The 20052-nt window shown below is 29.4% G+C and overlaps 7 protein-coding genes and 1 pseudogene across 8 annotated transcripts, besides 4 other annotated features; 6 read left to right on the forward strand and 2 right to left on the reverse strand.

Moving 5' to 3' along the window:
- Positions 1–33: 33 nt before the first annotated feature.
- Positions 34–2373, reverse strand: TVAGG3_0699550 (spectrin binding; the record flags this gene model as incomplete). The annotated part of the gene is made up of 1 exon (XM_001303835.1): positions 34–2373. The coding sequence occupies one exon, from the start codon at positions 2371–2373 to the stop codon at positions 34–36; it is 2340 nt and encodes a 779-aa protein (XP_001303836.1).
- Positions 2374–2842: 469 nt separating this feature from the next.
- Positions 2843–3765: a mobile genetic element.
- A 402-nt stretch (positions 3766–4167) lies between these two features.
- Positions 4168–5204: a mobile genetic element.
- Positions 5205–5219: 15 nt separating this feature from the next.
- TVAGG3_0699580 (ribonuclease inhibitor domain-containing protein) lies at positions 5220–6361 on the forward strand (the record flags this gene model as incomplete). Its single annotated transcript, XM_001303836.2, has 1 exon — positions 5282–6361. The coding sequence occupies one exon, from the start codon at positions 5282–5284 to the stop codon at positions 6359–6361; it is 1080 nt and encodes a 359-aa protein (XP_001303837.1).
- An 806-nt stretch (positions 6362–7167) lies between these two features.
- Positions 7168–8761: a mobile genetic element.
- Positions 8762–9289: 528 nt separating this feature from the next.
- On the reverse strand, positions 9290–11287 carry TVAGG3_0699600 (uncharacterized protein; the record flags this gene model as incomplete). The annotated part of the gene is made up of 1 exon (XM_001303837.1): positions 9290–11287. The coding sequence occupies one exon, from the start codon at positions 11285–11287 to the stop codon at positions 9290–9292; it is 1998 nt and encodes a 665-aa protein (XP_001303838.1).
- A 1514-nt stretch (positions 11288–12801) lies between these two features.
- Positions 12802–20052: part of a mobile genetic element that runs on past the window's edge.
- On the forward strand, positions 12885–13991 carry TVAGG3_0699620 (uncharacterized protein; the record flags this gene model as incomplete). Its single annotated transcript, XM_051243327.1, has 1 exon — positions 12885–13991. The coding sequence occupies one exon, from the start codon at positions 12885–12887 to the stop codon at positions 13989–13991; it is 1107 nt and encodes a 368-aa protein (XP_051089914.1).
- TVAGG3_0699630 (uncharacterized protein) lies at positions 14073–15025 on the forward strand (the record flags this gene model as incomplete). The annotated part of the gene is made up of 1 exon (XM_051243328.1): positions 14073–15025. A coding segment is annotated over one exon (953 nt), but the record flags the coding sequence as incomplete, so codon positions are not given.
- Positions 15180–16832, forward strand: TVAGG3_0699640 (uncharacterized protein; the record flags this gene model as incomplete). Its single annotated transcript, XM_051243329.1, has 1 exon — positions 15180–16832. A coding segment is annotated over one exon (1653 nt), but the record flags the coding sequence as incomplete, so codon positions are not given.
- TVAGG3_0699650 lies at positions 16848–17605 on the forward strand (annotated as a pseudogene). Its single transcript has one exon. A coding segment is annotated over exon 1 (758 nt).
- On the forward strand, positions 19244–19540 carry TVAGG3_0699660 (uncharacterized protein; the record flags this gene model as incomplete). The annotated part of the gene is made up of 1 exon (XM_051243330.1): positions 19244–19540. One exon carries the CDS (start codon positions 19244–19246, stop codon positions 19538–19540), a length of 297 nt encoding a protein of 98 aa, XP_051089917.1.

A 20052-nucleotide genomic window follows, 5' to 3' on the forward strand; every position in this document is an offset into this window, starting at 1 on the left:
AAAATAATCTTTGAAAAAAAATAATATAAAATTTTATTTTAGAATTTTGAGCAAAGGATACATAATCTTTGGAATAAGACTATCATCAAGGTTTCCTATAACATCAGGCGCAAACCAACCTTTTTCGAAAAGTATGTTTGCTGAATCAAGATTTCCGTTTTGCAAACAACGTTCGAAAATAGTAAGGCCATCAGATGATCTTTCTTTTGCAAGCTCTTCTGCGTTTGGTAAATTCTGAATCAGCCATTTGAAAACACGACGGTTTTTGGAGTCCAAAATTGACAAAGCCAAAATATTCATATTTTCTTGGTTTTTGAGATTAGTATCTGCACCATTGTTTATAAGTATCTGCACAGTTTCCAAAGAATCAGTTGCAACGGCAAGTTGTAGTGCGTTATCTCCATAAATGCATTTGTTGATATCAAACTTCTTTCCTCTCAACAAAGCGCTTACAGCTTTATGATTATTTTTCATGCACAAATAATAAAACAAAGGCCCACTTTTTGTGTTGATGAAAGGATCCAAATTCGGTGCGAATTCCAAGAAACAAGGTAACATTGATTGTTTCTGGTACATGCAATAATCCAAGCTTGATCCATTCTCTTTTTCTCTTACTGTATAATCTGCTCCATATTTCAGCAAAATCTTCAAAAAGTTTTCACTTTCACAACGAATTGCGAGATTTACGATACTTACATTTGCTGGCTTGAACACATTCGGATTCGCCTTATATTTCAAGAGTACTTCAATTATTTCATCAGGAGAACCTTCTTTGATTGCATGGAACAAAGGAAGAATTAATGTTGGATGTTTGACATTTGCATCGTAACCATTTTTCAAAAGACATTCAACAACTTCAGGTTTTTCCGTATCAATTGCATCGAAAAGATCTTGTGGATCTCTATCTCTTGGTTTAATTCTTTTAGCAAAATAATCAATATAATCAGTGTTTTCAGTTGTTATTGCATAACTTAAAATGTTTGGTGAATACTTTCCACCTTTTTCAACAATATACTTAATAACAGCGAAAGGTTTTTCAGAAGAACATAAATAATCAACTAAATATTGATCATCAGCCATTTTGTTGATTTTTGCACCTTTTTGAATGAGATATTCAGCAACTTTGATTTCAGAAACATAAAAAATTGGTGTCAAACCACTTGAATCACAAATATCCACAGGAACATTATATTTCTCAATCAGTTGCATTGTAGTTCTCATGCAAGAATTATCAACAGCAACATGCAAAGGTGATTCATTATTTTCAGCAAATTGTTTTGGATTTAAACCTTTTTCTTTTATGAAATAATCAACAATTTCTTCCGAATCAGTTCTTGCGGCATAAAAAAGAGCATTTTCTCCATCTTTCAAACCAGTAAGTTTGGCTCCTCTTTCAACAACAAGTTTAATAGCATCAAAGTTGTCATTGATTATTGTGAAATATAATAAACTCAAATTCCATTTCGTTGTAATGTTGATGTTAATTTTTTCTTCATAAATGAAATATTTCATAATTTCTGCTGATCTAAAATCAGGAAGATCAAACAACAAATCATCAACGCAATATCCATAAGCATAACAATAAAAGAATATAATAACATTCGTCCCGAAAATAAAGAATTTCGAGACTTGTCTGTCTTTTTCTTTGATTTTAGTTAATAATTCCATAAACAAATCAAAATCTCCACAATTTATCAATGCTTCAAAATGATGTGCATTTAAGGTTATGTTTTGTTCTAAATGCTTTTGTATAATGTGTCTGTTTCTTCCTTTAATGGCTGCAAATAATGTATCTTCATCGATTTCTTCACCTTTTTGTAATAAATAATCAAAACATTTTTCTGAACCATAAATTGCAGCTAAACTAATTGGACTTCTTGTGTAAATCGGTAGATCTTCGGAATTAAGATCTATATCTTTGAATGTTTTGAATTTATCGATGTCATCAAAGGCTATTGCTAATTGCCATGAGTCTTTCGGATATCCGTAGTAAAGATGCTGGAAATCATCATATGGAAATTCTGGATCATCCTTGTAATAGTAGGTCTCCATGAAAGGAAACTTGTATTTATAATAAAATAGGTTTAATATGCGATCTTTGAGAGTATCTGCGTAAATTGGAAATTTGTACTTTTCGTAGAGTTTAACAACAAGATCGAATATTTCGACTATGCCATAATTATGTGTTTGTTCGCAATGTTTGATTCTGCCAATGACAAATTGGATATCGACGTTATTTGTTTCAATATACTGCATTATTTTATCAACATCATTTTCTGTGCGTATATCTCGTATCATTGTCTCAACTTCGATGTATTTAGCAAACTTTTGTCTCAGAAATTCGAATTTTCCCTTTGCCTTTTCATTGGCCATTAAATTTGTCACTTTTTAATGAGAAATCTCAAATTTATAGAATTCACTTTGATAATATAAATAGCATGGATAATAGATCTCAGATTGTATTAAAAAAATTCGAAGAAAATACAATTTTGTGTTCAGAATAAATTATATCATTTCTCTCGCTATCCTCAACAACGTTTCAAAAATCTGATTAAATTTGAATGATTTACAATAACTTATTCAAAATCTTAATCTTACTGTTTAATGTTTGTTACATTTAGTCTTCTTGCTACCATATCAATCACATTTAATGATGACCATACAGAATGTACTATCAGTGGCGACGATATATTCTCTGGTTTCGATGAAATTCCAAAAAATTTAACAAAAGCAACAATTATAGGGAATATTACAGAAATTGGCAAAAAATCATTCTCACATATCCCAAATCTTGAAATTGTTAATTTCGAACTAACATCACAAAAATTATTTATCAAAGAATAAAGGTGACCAAACTATTTTTTGAAAGTCCGCCATAACTTTAATGGTACTATTTCAGCGTGTACAATGAATACAAAAATTCTAAGAGTGCCACATAAAATAGTACTTTAGACTTGAGTTAATGCTACCAAGCAAATGTTAAAAAGATGACTTTAGTGTTTTGATAATCAAAGATTAAAATCATTATTGTCTAAATCAATAATCATAACGACAGAAGTTAATGTTTTTTCATAAGTGCTTTAAATCCACTTTTAAAAGTATACCTCAAAAATCAAAATATCAAAAAAAAATTGGCCGATAGGTTTGGCTTTAATTTTTGTCTGCTTTTATGATTTGATATGGATGTTATAATTTTAAAAGTTGAGCCAAATTCACCAATAGATTTTTGAGATTTGCAAATACTCAATAATTTTCAGCGTGTTATCTTTTATTAAAAGAACTATTTGGTTTCAGTATCATATAAATTGATATTTACTTTCTATTTGAACCTTCATTTAGCTAATGATTTAATAATACAGATTTCATCTAGTCCTTATAAGAGAATTTTGAATTTGTTATAATAAAAAAACAAACAGATATAGCTTACACTTCTATAATAAAGATACCTTTTATAGAAATCAGTATGAAATGTGTTTTGGCTTATTGGAAGCATATCAGACATAATCGCCATAATCAAAAAATCTATATACCCAATAAGTAATAAATTTGTCGATATAGATTTTCCATAAAATTAGTTTTTAGTCTGATCTTAAAATAAATTTAATTTTTTATAAAAAAAATCACATTTAAAAGTACCTTTTTAGTAGCTCGAAATCCTGTTGGTGGATTTCGGGCGTACTTCAAAATTAGCTTTTCTTCTACATATGCAAGCTATATTTTAAATATGGAGCAAATCGGATCGGCGAAAGGAGTTTAGTTACCTTTCAAAGAATATGCTTTCCAAGATTCAATAAAACTAAATTCAATTAATCTTCCTGATTTTACTGAAACAATTGATTTTTACGCATTTTACAACTGTATTTCTTTAACAAGATTTGAAATTCCTTCATCGTTCAAAGAGATATCTGGCGGTTGTTTTTCCCATTGCACAAATCTTAAAAGTTTAGACTTGAAAAACATCGAAACCATAAATAAATATGCATTTATGTTTTGTGAAAATTTGTCTTCAATAAATCTTCCTGATTCAATTAAATTTATAGGAGAGCATGCATTCTATGGATGTGATTCATTGACTGAAATCACAATACCTCCTCAAGTTCAAGAAATTGCATCGTATTGTTTTTCAGTGATGAAAAGCTTACAAAAACTTAACTTAAATCATGTTAAGGGTGCACACGAGAGGATCATGTAAACTTCAGAATTTAGAACCTTATTTTTAGGCATTATCTTGGCTACCTATTTAGGCTCGAAAAGCAAAAAATATCAAAAAATACAACTTGAGTCCATTATGACCCTTTCATGGAGGTAGTTTTTATCCGCTAGTATTTTCCCTTTGAATCTCTTTACAATTCGAAATCAAATTCAAAACTCAGTAGAAGAAAGGAAGAATCGACTTACTACGGTTGTAATACGAATAAATACATATATTTAATTATTATTATTTACATAATAATTGTTTGAAACTCATATTCCAACAAATTTTTAAATAAAAACATTAAAATGTTGAAAATGTTCATATATTTTAATAGGGTTTTGGCACTTTATTGAGGAATTACTACATACATAGTCGAACTGAACTTGATATTTTGAAATTTAAATTATTTATCAAAATTAAAATTTAACTTGAAATTTATAATTATTTAGTCATATTTTGCATAATTCTAAGTAGATTTTGTAAAAAATCAAGAAAGAAAAATTTTAACGTGCTTTATTTTTTCTTTTTTATAATAATACATATTATTATATAATTAACATATTCATAATGTTTCACCCTTTCAAAAATATAATCCTCCTCCTCTCAAATAAACGTACATACGGGTGGCCTCTTTTTTCAAAAAATTAAAATTTGAAATTTTGGGCTCAAATATTAGAGATTTTTTCAACCTTCAACGATATATGTTGTCTATATCAGACCTCCTTTCTTTTTGATACTTAACATTGTTCCTAAATCTTAGCCGTTAAGGCTGTTCTGAAAATATTTTTTTTCGAAAAAATTCGAAAAAAATTCTTAAAATTCAAAAATCCCTTAATTCCTGAGGATTTTTGAAAAAAGTTTTTACATGAACATGTGTATATTATATGAAGTATATTGATAAGGTAAAAATCAAATTTTATTGCATATTCATCGAGAAAATAAACTAACGAATCCCTCAAAATTGAGAGGGTAATCCTCCTCTCAAATAAACGTACATACGGGTGCACCCTTAAGCGTATATATCAGAAAGCCATTTTTGAATGTCCAAACTTGAGATCAATCAATTTTGGTGATAGTTTAAATTATATGCAAGAAGAAGCAGTAGAATGTGGACTTGAAGATGATTGCATTTTCCCATCAACATTAACCTATTTCATTAGAAACTCTTTAGTTGGATATGTTAATACATTGATATTTAATGCAGATGATATTATAGTCGAAAAAACTAAATTTACTGCATTTTCAATGAAACACCTTATATTTAAAGGAAATACAGCCTTTATTAACGAAGAAACATTTAGCAATTGTTATAGTTTAGAATCTGTAATATTACCAAAAGATATGCCAATTATTAAAGCTGATGTTTTCCGTTATTGCATTAAATTGAAAAGCGTTCAATTTCCTGATAATCTAGAAACTATTAGATCATATGCTTTTGAATCCTGTGAAAGTTTAAACACAATTAACTTTTCAAATACACTTTGGGAAATATTTGAAGGAGCTTTTAGTTCATGTACATCATTAACAGAACTTAATTTTCCTAAATCTCTAAATGCATTTAGTTATACCTCATTTATGGGATGCAGTAATCTTACTTTAGTCATATTTAATTCAAAAGTCAAAATCTTCGACTATGCCTTTTATTCATGCTATAATCTCAAAGAAATAAGATACAATTCTTCCCAGATAGACCAAATTTATATTTCTTACATGGTACCATATATAAATTTAGTGAATGTAAGCAAAAATATAACAATATATGCACGAAGAGATCTCTTCAGTGAAACAAAAAATCTAAATATGAGTATATCTTGTGAGGTTCAAGAAATAAATTCTGGAGAACTGGATGGGCACAATGATTTCGTCAATCTTGAACAATTTGCTTATACAGGATTGACAGAAATCTCAGGAAATATGTCACTTCCTGACAATGTTTCATGTATAAACTTAAATCCTGAATACAAAGGAAAATTATTTGGTAAAAGATTGTCAAAATACAGGATATGTGGAAAAGATTATAGTTCTAAACTGGGAACTGTTGCCATAATTGGAATTTCACTATCATGTATTGTTGTTGCCTCAATTATTATAGTTTTATTAGTCATATACATATTAAGAAGACGCAAAACAAAAGGCTTCTCAGAAATTGTCACATCTACCGTTTAAATTCTTATTTATTTAAATAGTTTCCTAATGCCATGAATAAATGATAAAGTAGTTTAGAATTATTTACCATTATGAAAGTAGTTATTTATAGTGGGGTTTATTCTAGCTCTCTTGTACATAAACAATAAAATAAATTCAAATACAAACGATGAAAACAACATATTAGATCCTTGTCACTTTTTGGATCAATTTTTTAAGAAGTTAAGGGTGGCGGAAAGTGATGTGATTGAATAACAAAAAGTGAAAATAACTAAATAAATATTTGAAATTCTTTTGTTATTGTAGCATAACTAAATAGTATATATAAACAAGTCTTTACTACAAAGTTTGTATAGTCTGAGGTCTCTATCTGGTAGAGAAATAATGAATGGAAAAAATGAATTTTCAACTGTATCTAGTCTCTGGTTATTGAATTAATATCAAAAATACTTAAGGTATGCAATATAGGTACATAAATCTATCTTTTCTATTGAGCAAAACACGTATTTATTAAATTCGTCCAAAATGCAATAAGTGATGAGATCTGGAACTACTCATCAAATTTGCACAAAATCAATGTATGAGAATAAATAACATATAAATACCAATTACTTCCGATACTTTTCGTTACAATTTGCTCCCATTCAGAGTTTAATTAGATTTGTATCTAGTCTTTCAATATAAGATAAGGAGTCTTTCTTTATATTTAAATATATATAAGCTATTGTTATCTATATTTTCTATTGAGTAAATTTTGTGTTTAAAGCTCCAATCATGAGATATTTAAAGTTTTTTACCCCTATCAAACGCATAATTCACATATTTATTATAGATCCAAGGTGATGTGATTTTTGCATCCCTGGGATGGACGATACACCCAAAGTGTCACCTTTTTTGGGATAACATGAATTTGAAATATCATGAGAGTTCTGCAAACCATATGCACAATATCTATTCAGCCTGACTTCTTGTATATATGAGTTAGACTTCTTAAATATTGTGCTTGGGGCGATATAAGCATTTCCGAGATTACCATCGTGCTCTATAGTATGCTACTTCTCCCTGGTTCTAGCTCAGTTCCAAGGATATTGGCGTTCAAGGATTTGGCAAGGTCCTTCCGAAGTCTCTCATTCGATGAGAGATTTCGGAAGAATCTTGCCTTAAAGTACTCCAACTCTTGTTCTTTTGTTCCTAAATAGTGAGAAAAGTTATTTGACTACTTAAGGTAGAGAATCCGAGGTCCCTCATTTGATGAGAGGCCTCGGATAATCTCTGCCTTAAAATTGTACACTTGTAGTCCATGAGAGTGTAAGTATACATTGATAGGCCAGCTTTCTTCTGAAGTCTTAGATTTGATGAGAACTTCAGAAGAAAACTGTCCTATTTTATAGTAAAAGGAGTTTCAGGAGCTCCAAAGCTCCCTTTCGTAAGGATTAGGAGCTTTGGAGCTCCTGGTTCGTAGATGTGTTTCGCATCTTTCATCAGCAAAGGACATTTACCATCTGGGACTCTGTTGATGGAGACTCTGGAGCTCCAAAGCTCCCTTTAGTAAGGATTAGAAGCTTTGAAGCTCCTGGTTCGTAGACGTGTTTCCATCTTTCATCAGAAGAGGCCCAAATGGTAAATAGCCTCTGCTGATGAGCTTCAGGAGCTCCAAGGCTCCCTCTCGTAACGATTAGGAGCTTTGTAGCTCCTGAAGGTAAGGTAGGATTGCTCTGATCTCTAATCAGTAGATGCCATGCCTCATTATGAACTCTACTGACAAGAGATCAAGAGCTCCAAGGACTCCCTTTTGAGTTAGTGGCGTTCTCACCATTTAGTAGGATTGCTGATCCTACTAATGAAGTGATCACTTAGTATACGTTTTGAATAAATTGAATTTTTTTTAGAATTTAGTATTTTTTATAGAAATCACATGTATATTATAAATACATAAATATATTCTTTAATTCAAAAAATTCAATTCGGTTTGGGGATGGGTATCCCAGCCCAAGTATTCAATTTTATTCAATTTTTTAAGAATTTTGGGTTGGGATGCCCAGACCAAAACAAGCTTTATATTTTGATGTGTAGATACGTATGTGTGCATCATTGTTGTGTTATATATTATGTTTTAATGAAAAAAAAATCTGATTCAAAAAAAATTATCACTAATTAGTTGATAATATAAAGAAAAAATAGATAAATTGTATGTTTTGAGAGTATTTATCCACATTCACTCATATGAATTTCATTAAATAGTGTCTTTTTACTCCCAAATTTATTTTGAATTATTGAAATTAAAGAAAAAAAATCAGAAAAATTTCTCGAAATTTTTATTTTCAAAAAAAATTTGGATTTTATATTGAAAACTGACACTGGGAGGACGATAGGGCTGGGATTGGAGATACCCCCCTCACTTGGGAAAAATACGGATCTATACATATTTATCATAGGAGGGAAAACCAAAAGCTTTCATATATGATAATGAAATTATGGCACACATATACTACTACAAATGAATTTTGTATCCATATAATTTTTCCCAAAAGATATCAAAAATATGACGAGATAATAGCATTTTATTTTTGGTCATTCACTTCACTTTCCGCCACCCTTAACAAAGAATTGAATAGAAAAGAAATTATCGTTATCCCATATCAAACCGACTTATCTAAGAATTTATTCCACTTGACTACAATGGCATGTTGTATAGATGGATAAATTCGTGTTATAAAGTTTGAATACTTATGAAATTTTCTTGATGGATCATAAATTATTGTTATCGTCATATTCGAATAGTCTCTTATTCAAATTTTTGATAGAGACTCACTCAATATTGAGGCAAAAAACGATAGGGAGACTTTACGTAGAAAAATGTGTTTATTAATATAAAAAGAATCTTTATTACAACTAATATAAAAGAAACAACTTGAAGTTCAAACAGAACTCCCTTGGTTAATCTTTGAATCATGATGGTTTGGATTTGGTAAAATGGGAGTTTTTCTTACTAGAATGGGTTAAACTGTGAGATTTATTACTATTGTGGCGTTTTTTCATAGAACTTTTTGTCCTGGTAACCAAAGCTGGTCTCTTTGGTTTTGTTGAATTTGTCACTTTATTTTTGAATTTAATTGGCGTTGAATTGCCAGTTGGAGATGTAGTATTGCTTAATAGACTAGAAGTATTTGCAACAGTCATATTACTTGGATTGGTCAAATTAATTTTTATTGAATTCAGAGATGAATTCTGAGTTGGAAATGTAATATTAACTAGTACACTAGAATTAGATACCCTTGTTGCATTAGTCAATACTATTGGATCTTTCTTGGTTGAATTAATCAAACTGATATCAGTTGCATTATTAGCTGGCATAGAAGTATTAACTGACAAACTAGAACTATTTGCAACTGTCATATTACTTAAATTGGTCAAACTACTATTGATTTTCTTCTGAGCTGAATTAGTAGTTGGCAATGTAGTATTAACTATTAAACTGGAATTATATACATTTGTTGAATTAGTTAATACTACTGAATCTTCCTTAGTTGAATTGGTCAAACTTATATTGGAATTAATATGAGTTGAATTCCTATCTGGCAGTGTTGTATTAACGTATGAACTAGAACTATTTGTAACTGTCATATTAGTTGTATTAGTCAAACTACTATTGAAATTAAAATGAGTTGAATTACTAGTTGGTAATGTAGAGTTAACTAATACATTAGAACTATTTGTCTCTGTTGAGTTAGTTAATACTATTGGATCTCTCTTTGTTGAGTTAATCAAACTAATATTGAAAATATTTTGAGTTGAATTACTAGTTGGCAATGAAGTGTTAACTAATAAGTTGGAACTGTTTGATATTGTCGCATTATTTGAGTTTTCCAAACTAATATTAGTTTTAATTTGAACAGTATTATTAGTTGGAACTGTGGTATTCACTCTTATGTCAGAGTTATTTGCAGTGGTTATATTGGTTGGGAGTGTTGGCTTTGGAGGCAATTCAGATAATTTAACTTTACATAATTTTGATTTGTGCTGAATGTTATACCACATTAATCCTTCACCAGTATGCTTCTCCAACTCTAAAATCTGATCCCAGCCATGAGGAAATCTGTTCAGATGAATTGCAACGATGTCATCTGCAGATTGAGGTTTTCTGAAACATGCATTTGGTGTATTTTCAATATCACCGCATTCAGGCATTGTTTTCATATTAATTGGCAGGACATAATCTAATGGATGACCGACCATGTGAGGAATATTGCAAGAAGCAGGTGATTCTCCGATATCCCATATAAATTCATTGAATTCTACGTCATCCGCCCAGACAACCTTTTCTTTGATCCACTTTACACCAAATTCTGTGAATTTATATGCGGCTTTTCTTGAAAGAATCATGCCACTTCCACCTTGGATGAATGGTTTCATGTGTCCAACACATCCACCAAGAACCACTGTTTCCTTATTTGTATCATAAAGGATATTCAATTGATTAACAAGTTTACGCAGGCGGGTAATGCTAACTGAAACATCATCATTCGATATCCATAGCCATTTGTAGGATGTATTGTAATAAAAATAGTATGCGGCTGATAATTTTTTGGCGGCCCTTTCACTATTTTTATCATACTTAATAATGAATTTCGGAACAATTGTCGAATGATTGTATGGAATATTTGGATGTCCTTCAATAATATAGCTGTAACCAAATTCAAAATATTTCAAGTATTGTAGCCAATTAGTATATTGAAATCTTCTTCTGTGGACACTAGACATAATATCGCCCGTAACAAGGCCAAAAAATATTCCATTATTCGAAATTGCGGATGAATTGATACCAACAATGGCTTCAAAATCAGGAGGATCATGCGTGTTTACAAGCTTAAATGAAAATAAAACAGTTGGTATTATTAGGAGAATCTCCACAAATACAGAGAAAGAGAATTCACCCACACAAAACATTTATAGCCAAGGAATTTCACAAATCGTGGTAATTGAAAATTTTGATTGGGAAATCATTTTCAATTTTCAATTTCCCAAAAATTAGTAAATTCTGCATCATTCAATGAAGAATAAAAATATAAAGTTCCGATAATTTGCAAAATTCAATGGATAAGAAGATGTGAATTGTTTTGGAATTGCAATTATTAATCATTATATCTTCAGAAAAGGATGGTTTCGAATTGAAATAGTTAAGAAAAAATAATTGACAAACGGTTTTAGAATCTGAAACAAAAATATCATCGGGAAACTGAGATGAATTTTTAAAATACCATGGATTGTCTAGCTTCCAAGAAGTTTGTAATCCTACACATTATTGGCACCATTATTTCGAGGAGAAAGATTAATTTTGAAATTTGATCTTTATTTTTATCGAAAATATCATTTTTCGCTTTTTGATATATGAATAACTTAAACAATGGCCATTGTTTTTCGATAGCCTAAAGTTTAACGTGATTTTCTTCATGATTTCAGATGAATTTCCTTATTTGGCGTTTTATTTATTATTGAAACTCTATAATTCTATTTCGAAATGGAGATTTCCCAAATATTTAACAAGATAAGAAAAAAGAGTAAAATTATAATTATTTCAAAATTAAAGAATTACATTGATAATGTGAAGAAGAAATACATGAATTTTCCATTATGTATCTTAATTAAAGCGAAATATAGCAAACAACAAATCCAAAGTGGAGTAGTATATGTTGACGGGTTTAGTGACTTTTTTTGTTACATCTATATATAGACGATGCATTAAAATATATTTATTTATAAATCATTAAAAAATTAACATTAATTTTAAAATAATTTATTTTTTTATCTTTTATAAAAGAAGCTATATATATATGATGTCAGATATTCCGCGATTAATTAAACATCATTTAAATCCTGAATGGGTTAAACTTCAATTTAAAAATGAAGATTGTGAATTATTAAATGAATATGAAAGCCAAAATAAGCTAATGAGGTATAAATATAATGATAAAGAATATTTAATTTCATGGAATCAATGGAGTCATAATCAAAGACCTCATAAACGAGAAGAAGAAATTGAAAATAATGAAATGGAAATCATTGATGACATTAAAGAGGATGGAATTCCTAAATTTTGTAGAAAAACCTTTAGAACTAAGTTAGGAGCATATAAACGTAGAGTATTAAATCCTGAATATCTTAAACATCAATTTAAAAAGGAAGACTGTGAATTATTAAACGCTAATGAATATGAAAATGCTAAATCAAAACTGAGATATAAATATATTGGAAGTAATGAAAGGTGTAAAGATAAAGATAAAGTTTATTCAGTTTCATATAATAACTGGCACACGTTAGGGATAAGAAAACATTTAGGAGATTATGGTAAAAGTTCCGAATTCTTCAAATCTAGTATGTACGAGAGAATAAAATAAATCAGATATAATTATTTTCATGAATGAAAGATTCACTACCATAATGAAATAAAAAATAATTTTTTTAAAAATAAACTTTAAAAATTAACGTCTTACGAAAAATTAAAACTTAGTTATGTTTATTATTTTATTTTTTTATTTTGTTTGAAATGAGCGTCAAAACTAACAACGTTAAAAAATTAGGATTCACAAACGGGGAAATAAAGGATATATTAGAGGAGGTGGGTTATGAAGTTGTTAAATATTATTTAAGAAATTGTAAAAAATTCGCGGAGTTATTAAATGATTTAGATTATGATGGAAAAATGAATAAAGATGATGTTATAAATTTCTTATATCCCACATCTGAAGAAGAAAAACCTAAAGAACCTGATGTTTTCCCTGAATATTATGAAGAACGAATTAAAGATGATGAATACGATGAAATTGAAAGACTGGAAAAAATAAGAGATGAAATAGATGAAAAAATTAAGGAATTAAGAGAAGTTGAAAAATATAATGAAAATGAAGTAGAGGGTTTAATGAATATCCCAGCTTCAGAATCAGAAGTTCAGAAATCTCATGAAGAAAGATATAAAAATTATGTCTCAGAATCAACACAAAATTTATTAGATGGTGATATTGACGAAACACTTTCAGAAGAAGGCACAAAATTTATTCATAAACATAAGCTTCAGTTTATTGATAATGAAGAATACCCCTGTATCCTACTTTCACCACCTTTAGATTCCGAAAAATTCAAAAAAGCACTGAAAAACGTGACATATGCAACAAATACGATTAAGAAAGAAGACCATGATATTTACACAAATTATTATTTAAATAAATGTACAGGTGTTGATAAAGTTTTTGATTTGTTAGATAAAATATCAAAAGAAATCATTGGAACCTATAAAATTTTATGTGATTGTGGTTTCATTATTGAAGATACCAATAATGTTTCATATGAAAGAACAGCACCGAAGGAAGACGAAGTGGAAAGGTCTATACCATTCGTTATTAAGAACATAAAAGATATGAAAACTTATAAACATTATATTTATTCATTTATTTCAGAAAAAATGGAAGCAACCCATAAAACATCTTCTCATCATTTTATAGCTATTCATACATTCCTTTTCAAAGTTGTGAAATTAAATAAGACAGGAATTAGATTTAATGTATCAGGGTACGCATTCTTGAGTAAATTAAAATGTATTCGTCACGTCGCAGATGATAAAAATTTATGTGTTCTTAATTCATTTTATGGACTTTAGCCCTGGACTCTCTGAGTCTCAGACTTTAAAAAAATAAACTTTATTTTTATATTTATTTTTTAATTTTTTATTCTTACATAAATGAATAAAAATGGAACAGCTAAAATGAATGATAATCAAATAAGAGCCGAAGGTAGAAGGTTATTTAAACGCTTCTATAACATTCCTGATGGTGTTAATCCTAAAACTCGTAGAAGTTATTTAAATGAAGCAATAGATGCATATGAAGGATTTGACATTTCATCAGAAAGTGAGAGGTTAGCAAGAATGTTAAACGTTAATATTGATTTTTATTATTGTGACCCTCAACCAGAAGACGTAGACATTAACAAGGTAGACTTTCCATTAGTGGAATCAATAATGATAGATCCAGAATTTGAAACAGTAAATATTTTATTAACACAGAGTCCATGTGGAAAACTTCACGCTGACAGAATAACAGACGTTGAAGCACTCACAGGATATAAAGTTTGCCCCTTTTGCAAAGAAGAAGTATATTCTATCCGTGATGATCCGGAAAGGAAAAACCAAAGAAGATTTTTAAAACATTGTGAGAAATGTAAAGAAAATAATGGAAGATTAATTCAAGACGTTCAATTGCAAAACACACAACAACCATATACACCACATATCACGAAACAGAAGATATATCAATGGCTATTAGCACATAATTTGCAGGGATATTATAAACCAACAAGATATTATATTACTTTTGACTTCGAAACATTAGAGACTAAAGAAGAACTTCAACTTTCTGAATGTGCAACTTTGAACGCTTACTTAAAACCATTTATGGTATCATCAACTGTCAAAATAAAGCCGCAAAGCGGCGAGGTTGTAGACCGTGATAAAACATTTACGAGGAATTTTTGCTTAACATCAAGTGATTCGTTCATCTCTGATTGGATTGAATTTTTATTTTCAACCTGTTCATTAGTTGCTAAATCAAATATTGAACAATATGAAGAATTAATGAAGCCGCAAACGGACTCTTTGAGTCCTGAAGGTCTTTCAGACCAAACGGCGGGGACTTTGTCCCATACATTAAATGAGAAACAAAAGGAAGCAATGAAAGAGCTTTTAGATGAGGAATTCAATAAAGTGAATATCATAGGTTTTAATTCGGGAAAGTTTGATTTAAATTTAATTCTTCGTGATTTAAATACTGCAAAATGGAAGATAAAATCAATGCTGGGTTCTTCTTCTCAATTTAAGCAAGTCATAGTAAAGAAAACAAACTGTCCATATGAATTAAGATTTATTGACATCAGAAATTATATAGCGGGTGGAACATTAGACCAATTCACTCAAGATTTCGGAAACAATAAATCACGTGTTAAATCCTTTTTCCCTTATCAATTCATCACATGGGAGAATTACGAAGATGAATTATATAAAAAGGAACCATTCACTCAAGATTCATTTTATTCAGCATTAACACAAGAAACAATATCCGATTCAGATTATCAAATATATCTCAATGATGCTAAAAATTTTGAGAATAGATTAGAATATTTTATTCATTATTGCAATAAAGACGTTGAAATTATGATTGACCCAATTGATAAAATTATCGAAGAAACATTTGTTTATAAAATTGACATGCTTCATAATCTTTCTTTATCATCGAATGCATCAATGATTCGTTACGCGTTAGCATATAAGAACTTCAATCCTAACGAAACATATCCAGAAGAAGAAAATGTGGAATCAAGTTTTGAATTAACAAAAAAGTATTGGAAATATAAAATTGAATCATATAAGAAACAAGATGAAAAAGCAGAAAGGGATACTAAAAACAATGTTTCAATGGATGACTATCAATACTATCACGATTTAATCCTTTCATCTAAATGCAAAATGTGTGGTAAAGCGTTTACATATGCAAATAAACCAACATTGGATAGAATCGATAATGAAAAACCACATACCAAAGAAAATTGTCAGTTAATGTGTTGTTATTGCAATGTCGTAAAATCAAATAAAGATGAAGATGTTCAACGTTTAAGAATCAATTTAAGAAATTATGCATTAAAAAATAATTTACCAATGACTTTAGATTCAGTTGAAGCTTATCACATTCTCCGTAATGGAATTACTGGTGGTCTATCAAATGTTCAACATCGTGTTAATCTTAAAGGAATCACGCACATTAATAAACTTTCATATAATCCAGAAACTAAAACTGTATCAAATGAGGACACCACCAACATTATGACTCATTTCGTTGGAGTTGACTTTAATTCATTATATCCTTCATCATTTTCATCTAATCCTCATGATTTCATTCAATATACTGACCATAAAATGTATATGCCGGGAAGATTGAATGGTGTTATCATTTGTGATACAGCAACAAAGAAAGCAAAAGCACTGGGAATAATTAAGAAGAAAAATACTTTATTCGTGGCTGAAGTAAAGGGTCACATTGATGAAAAATACATTAATGATTACATAAACTTTTTACCGATAATAAGAAACTTAGATATTATCACAGATGAAAAAACAATTGGCAGTTTTATGTATAATTACATGAAATCAAACAATCTACCAGTTGACCAGAAACAGAGGAAATTAACTCAGTTAGCATCAACACACAACCAATATCAACCATTTTCTTCTTATTATCTTTGGTATCTAATAGACAGATTTCATTTTATCATCGATGATATTCAATCAATTTTAACATTTACGAAAAACACTTGTTTTAATGAATTTGCGAACGAATTTATGAACGAAAGACAAAAGGCTGAATTAGAAGGAAATAAAGGAAAAAGTTTATTTTGCAAGATTTCACTTAATGGATCATATGGTTACGATGCAATGAATACACAAAATTACGCAAAGACTAAAATAATGAATGCACAGAAGGCACGCGTTGCATGTATGTCAAATAAGTTTAAAAACATAAGAGAAATAGGAGAGGATACATATCAAGTGATGCTAAAGATAGATTTTATAGATGTGATACATGTTTACAAGAGGCATTCTTCACTTTAGATAATGCTAAATACTGGTATTTGGTTTTCATTTATGATTTTATGTATAAATGCATGGATGTTAATCGTTTTCATTTCATTGAAGGTGATACTGATTCATCTTATTGGGCAATCGCTGGCGACCCAAATCTTCCTAACACTCAAGCATTTCAAGCAATTGTTACCGATAAACAATTTTATGATAAAAACATTTTCAAATTCGCACCTTTTGATTTCTTCTGTTTTGATGAGAAATTTAAACCTAAATTAAAGAATAAAGCTGAAGAAAAAGCACATGAGAAGAAGTTATTGGGTTTAGCAATTGAGAAACAAGGTGATAACATGGTTGCTTTATGTCCTAAGTGTTATACATCATTCAACGGTTCAATTGATGGAAGTGATTTTAAAAAGATTGCACAAAAAATGAAAGGTGTTAGTTTACGACAAAATAAACAATTAACACCTAAAAATTATTTGGATATAATAAATGATAAATTGATATTTGATGGTCAGAATATTAATTTACAACTTAAAAATGGGTCAATGACTCGCTTAACAATTGGTAAGACTGCATTAACAGGAGCACACACTAAGGCTGTATGTTGTGAAAATGGATGTTGTATGCCATTTATTTAATAAAATACCACAGAAGAGACAAAAGGAACCGTTAATGATGGTTTTGATACTTGATCAAAGAGGTGGGCACCCTTAAAACATTGATTTTATTTTTATATAAATGAATAACACAGATTTAAAAATTTTAATTGATGATTTAGTATTTAATCAAAATTTCTTATTATTATGATTTAAAAGCATATCTCCAAAAATATAATAATAATATAACGGGTGATGATATGGAATATTATTATCCATATTATAAAAATGAAATTTTGAAATATCATAATAAAATAATTTCTGAAATTAAAGACAAAATTAAAAATAATGAATATCAAAGGGAAAAACTAAATCACACTTAAACAGTTGAAAGATTTCAAAAATAAAGTATTAACAGAAGAAGATATTGATGAATTATATAAATTATATAATCCTGAGCCGCAAAACCAAAGGAACAAAAACAAAAGGTGCAAAACACCCAGGTCCTTCAGACCATAAATGATGCACAAGCTTTAATTTATGATTCATTAGTTAAACCATATTCAGCCCGACTTTTAAATGAAGATCAACTTTTGGAATTCATCCTTCAACATAAACTCGAAGCGGGAAAGTATATCAAACCTTTATATACAGCATATTTAAAACAAATGAATAGAATACATCCAGAATTAATGAAGGAAGGAATGAAATCCAAAATCAAAGCAGATAAAATTAAACCACTTGCAACACCAAAACCTCCAACGACAGTACCGCCTCCTCCTTCAGTTAATCCTTCATCATTCACTTTATTATATCCATTTCAAACATTAAAGAAGCAAAAAGATTTTAAAAAGGATTTCAAGATATTAAATAAACCAATTGACCCGAAAATTCAACCGTTAAAGGAAAAATTTAGTCGACCTTCATTTGCTCCATATCCATATTCATACGAAATCGATCATCTGGAATATTCAAAAGGAAACGTTACTTATTTATTTGCCATTAACATTAACACTAGATATTTATATTGCATTCCGGTGAAAGGGAAAACAGAACAGGAAACAAGAAGAGCTATTCAATACTTACTAGATCATGAAAGAGTAGATAATATCAGGGGTGATGGTGATAAAGGATTTCAGGCAGCTATGCTCATTATTTCCCACAAATTAATTTTTACTTTTCATCCTCTCCATATACGTTTCATAATAAAATAGTTGATGCGGTAATGAGAACTCTTAGAGATGCGTTAGGGGTTAACGGTCAGATATACTGGGATGGAAATCATGACTCCATCATACAGCAGTTAGTATATTATTATACAATAATACATGGCATAGAACTATAAACATGAAACCGGTGGAAATGAAAAATGATATTTCAAAAGAATGGGAATATATTAGAAAGCAAATGGAAAAGTTAAATGATGTTAAACGTGAACAAATTAATTCGGGGCTCATGAATTTTAAACAAGGAAATAAAGTTTTTGATTCATCTCGATTATGGAAAAACTGATAAATCAATGACAAAAAGAAGACGAAGATTTGACACAATAGCTGAATTTGTTAGATATATTAACGGCAATGCATTAGTTGAAGTTGACAATAAATTAATAGAAATTCCGATTTATTTTATTACTCCATTATATTTAAATAATATTTAATTTTTTTTATTTCGTAAGAAATGAGTGACAACAAAGCAGTCAAGAGTCCAGACAATGAATATAAAAAGAAACTAAACAGAATTAAATCAAAAATATGCTATTACAAAAAGAAGTCGCAATGCGGTGGGGTTGAAAACAATAAAACTAATGGAACTGAAAACGATAAAGAGAGGAAAGAAATAATCGAAAAATTAGAAACTTACCGTTCAATCATTAAACTGAGTGAAGCAAAAATAAAAGAATTTAATAGAATAAATAAATTGGTTGGAAGAGATGAATTTAATAAAGATGAATTTTTAAACTCAATCCAAATTTAATTTTTATTCCTCTTCGACAACATCTCTCTTTCCATCATTACTGCATAACCACATTTTCTCAATTTTAGTGGTTTGTTATTTTTAACATGTTCTTGCATCATTTTTATCATTTCCTCCCTTGTTATGATTCGTGGTAAATTTTGAGCTTGTGGGGTATTCATTTATGATAAAAATAAAAATTTATAGTTATTTTACATCATTTTAAAGTTCATCGATTTGAATGATAAGAAAATTTATTTTTGAAGAACTGAAGGGGTCACCAGGTCACCAGGTCATTTAACTTCTCTGAAAAAATGATGACAACATGACATTTTGACAACAACATGGGTTATTCAATAATTAATTATTTTTGAAGAACTGAAGGGGTCACCAGGTCACCAGGTCACCAGGTCATTTAACTTCTCTGAAAAAATGATGACAACATGACATTTTGACAACAACATGGGTTATTCAATAATTAATTATTTTTGAAGAACTGAAGGGGTCACCAGGTCACCAGGTCACCAGGTCAT

Source organism: Trichomonas vaginalis, chromosome III (genome assembly GCF_026262505.1).
Source record: "Trichomonas vaginalis G3 chromosome III, whole genome shotgun sequence".
Taxonomy (NCBI): domain Eukaryota; phylum Parabasalia; order Trichomonadida; family Trichomonadidae; genus Trichomonas; species Trichomonas vaginalis.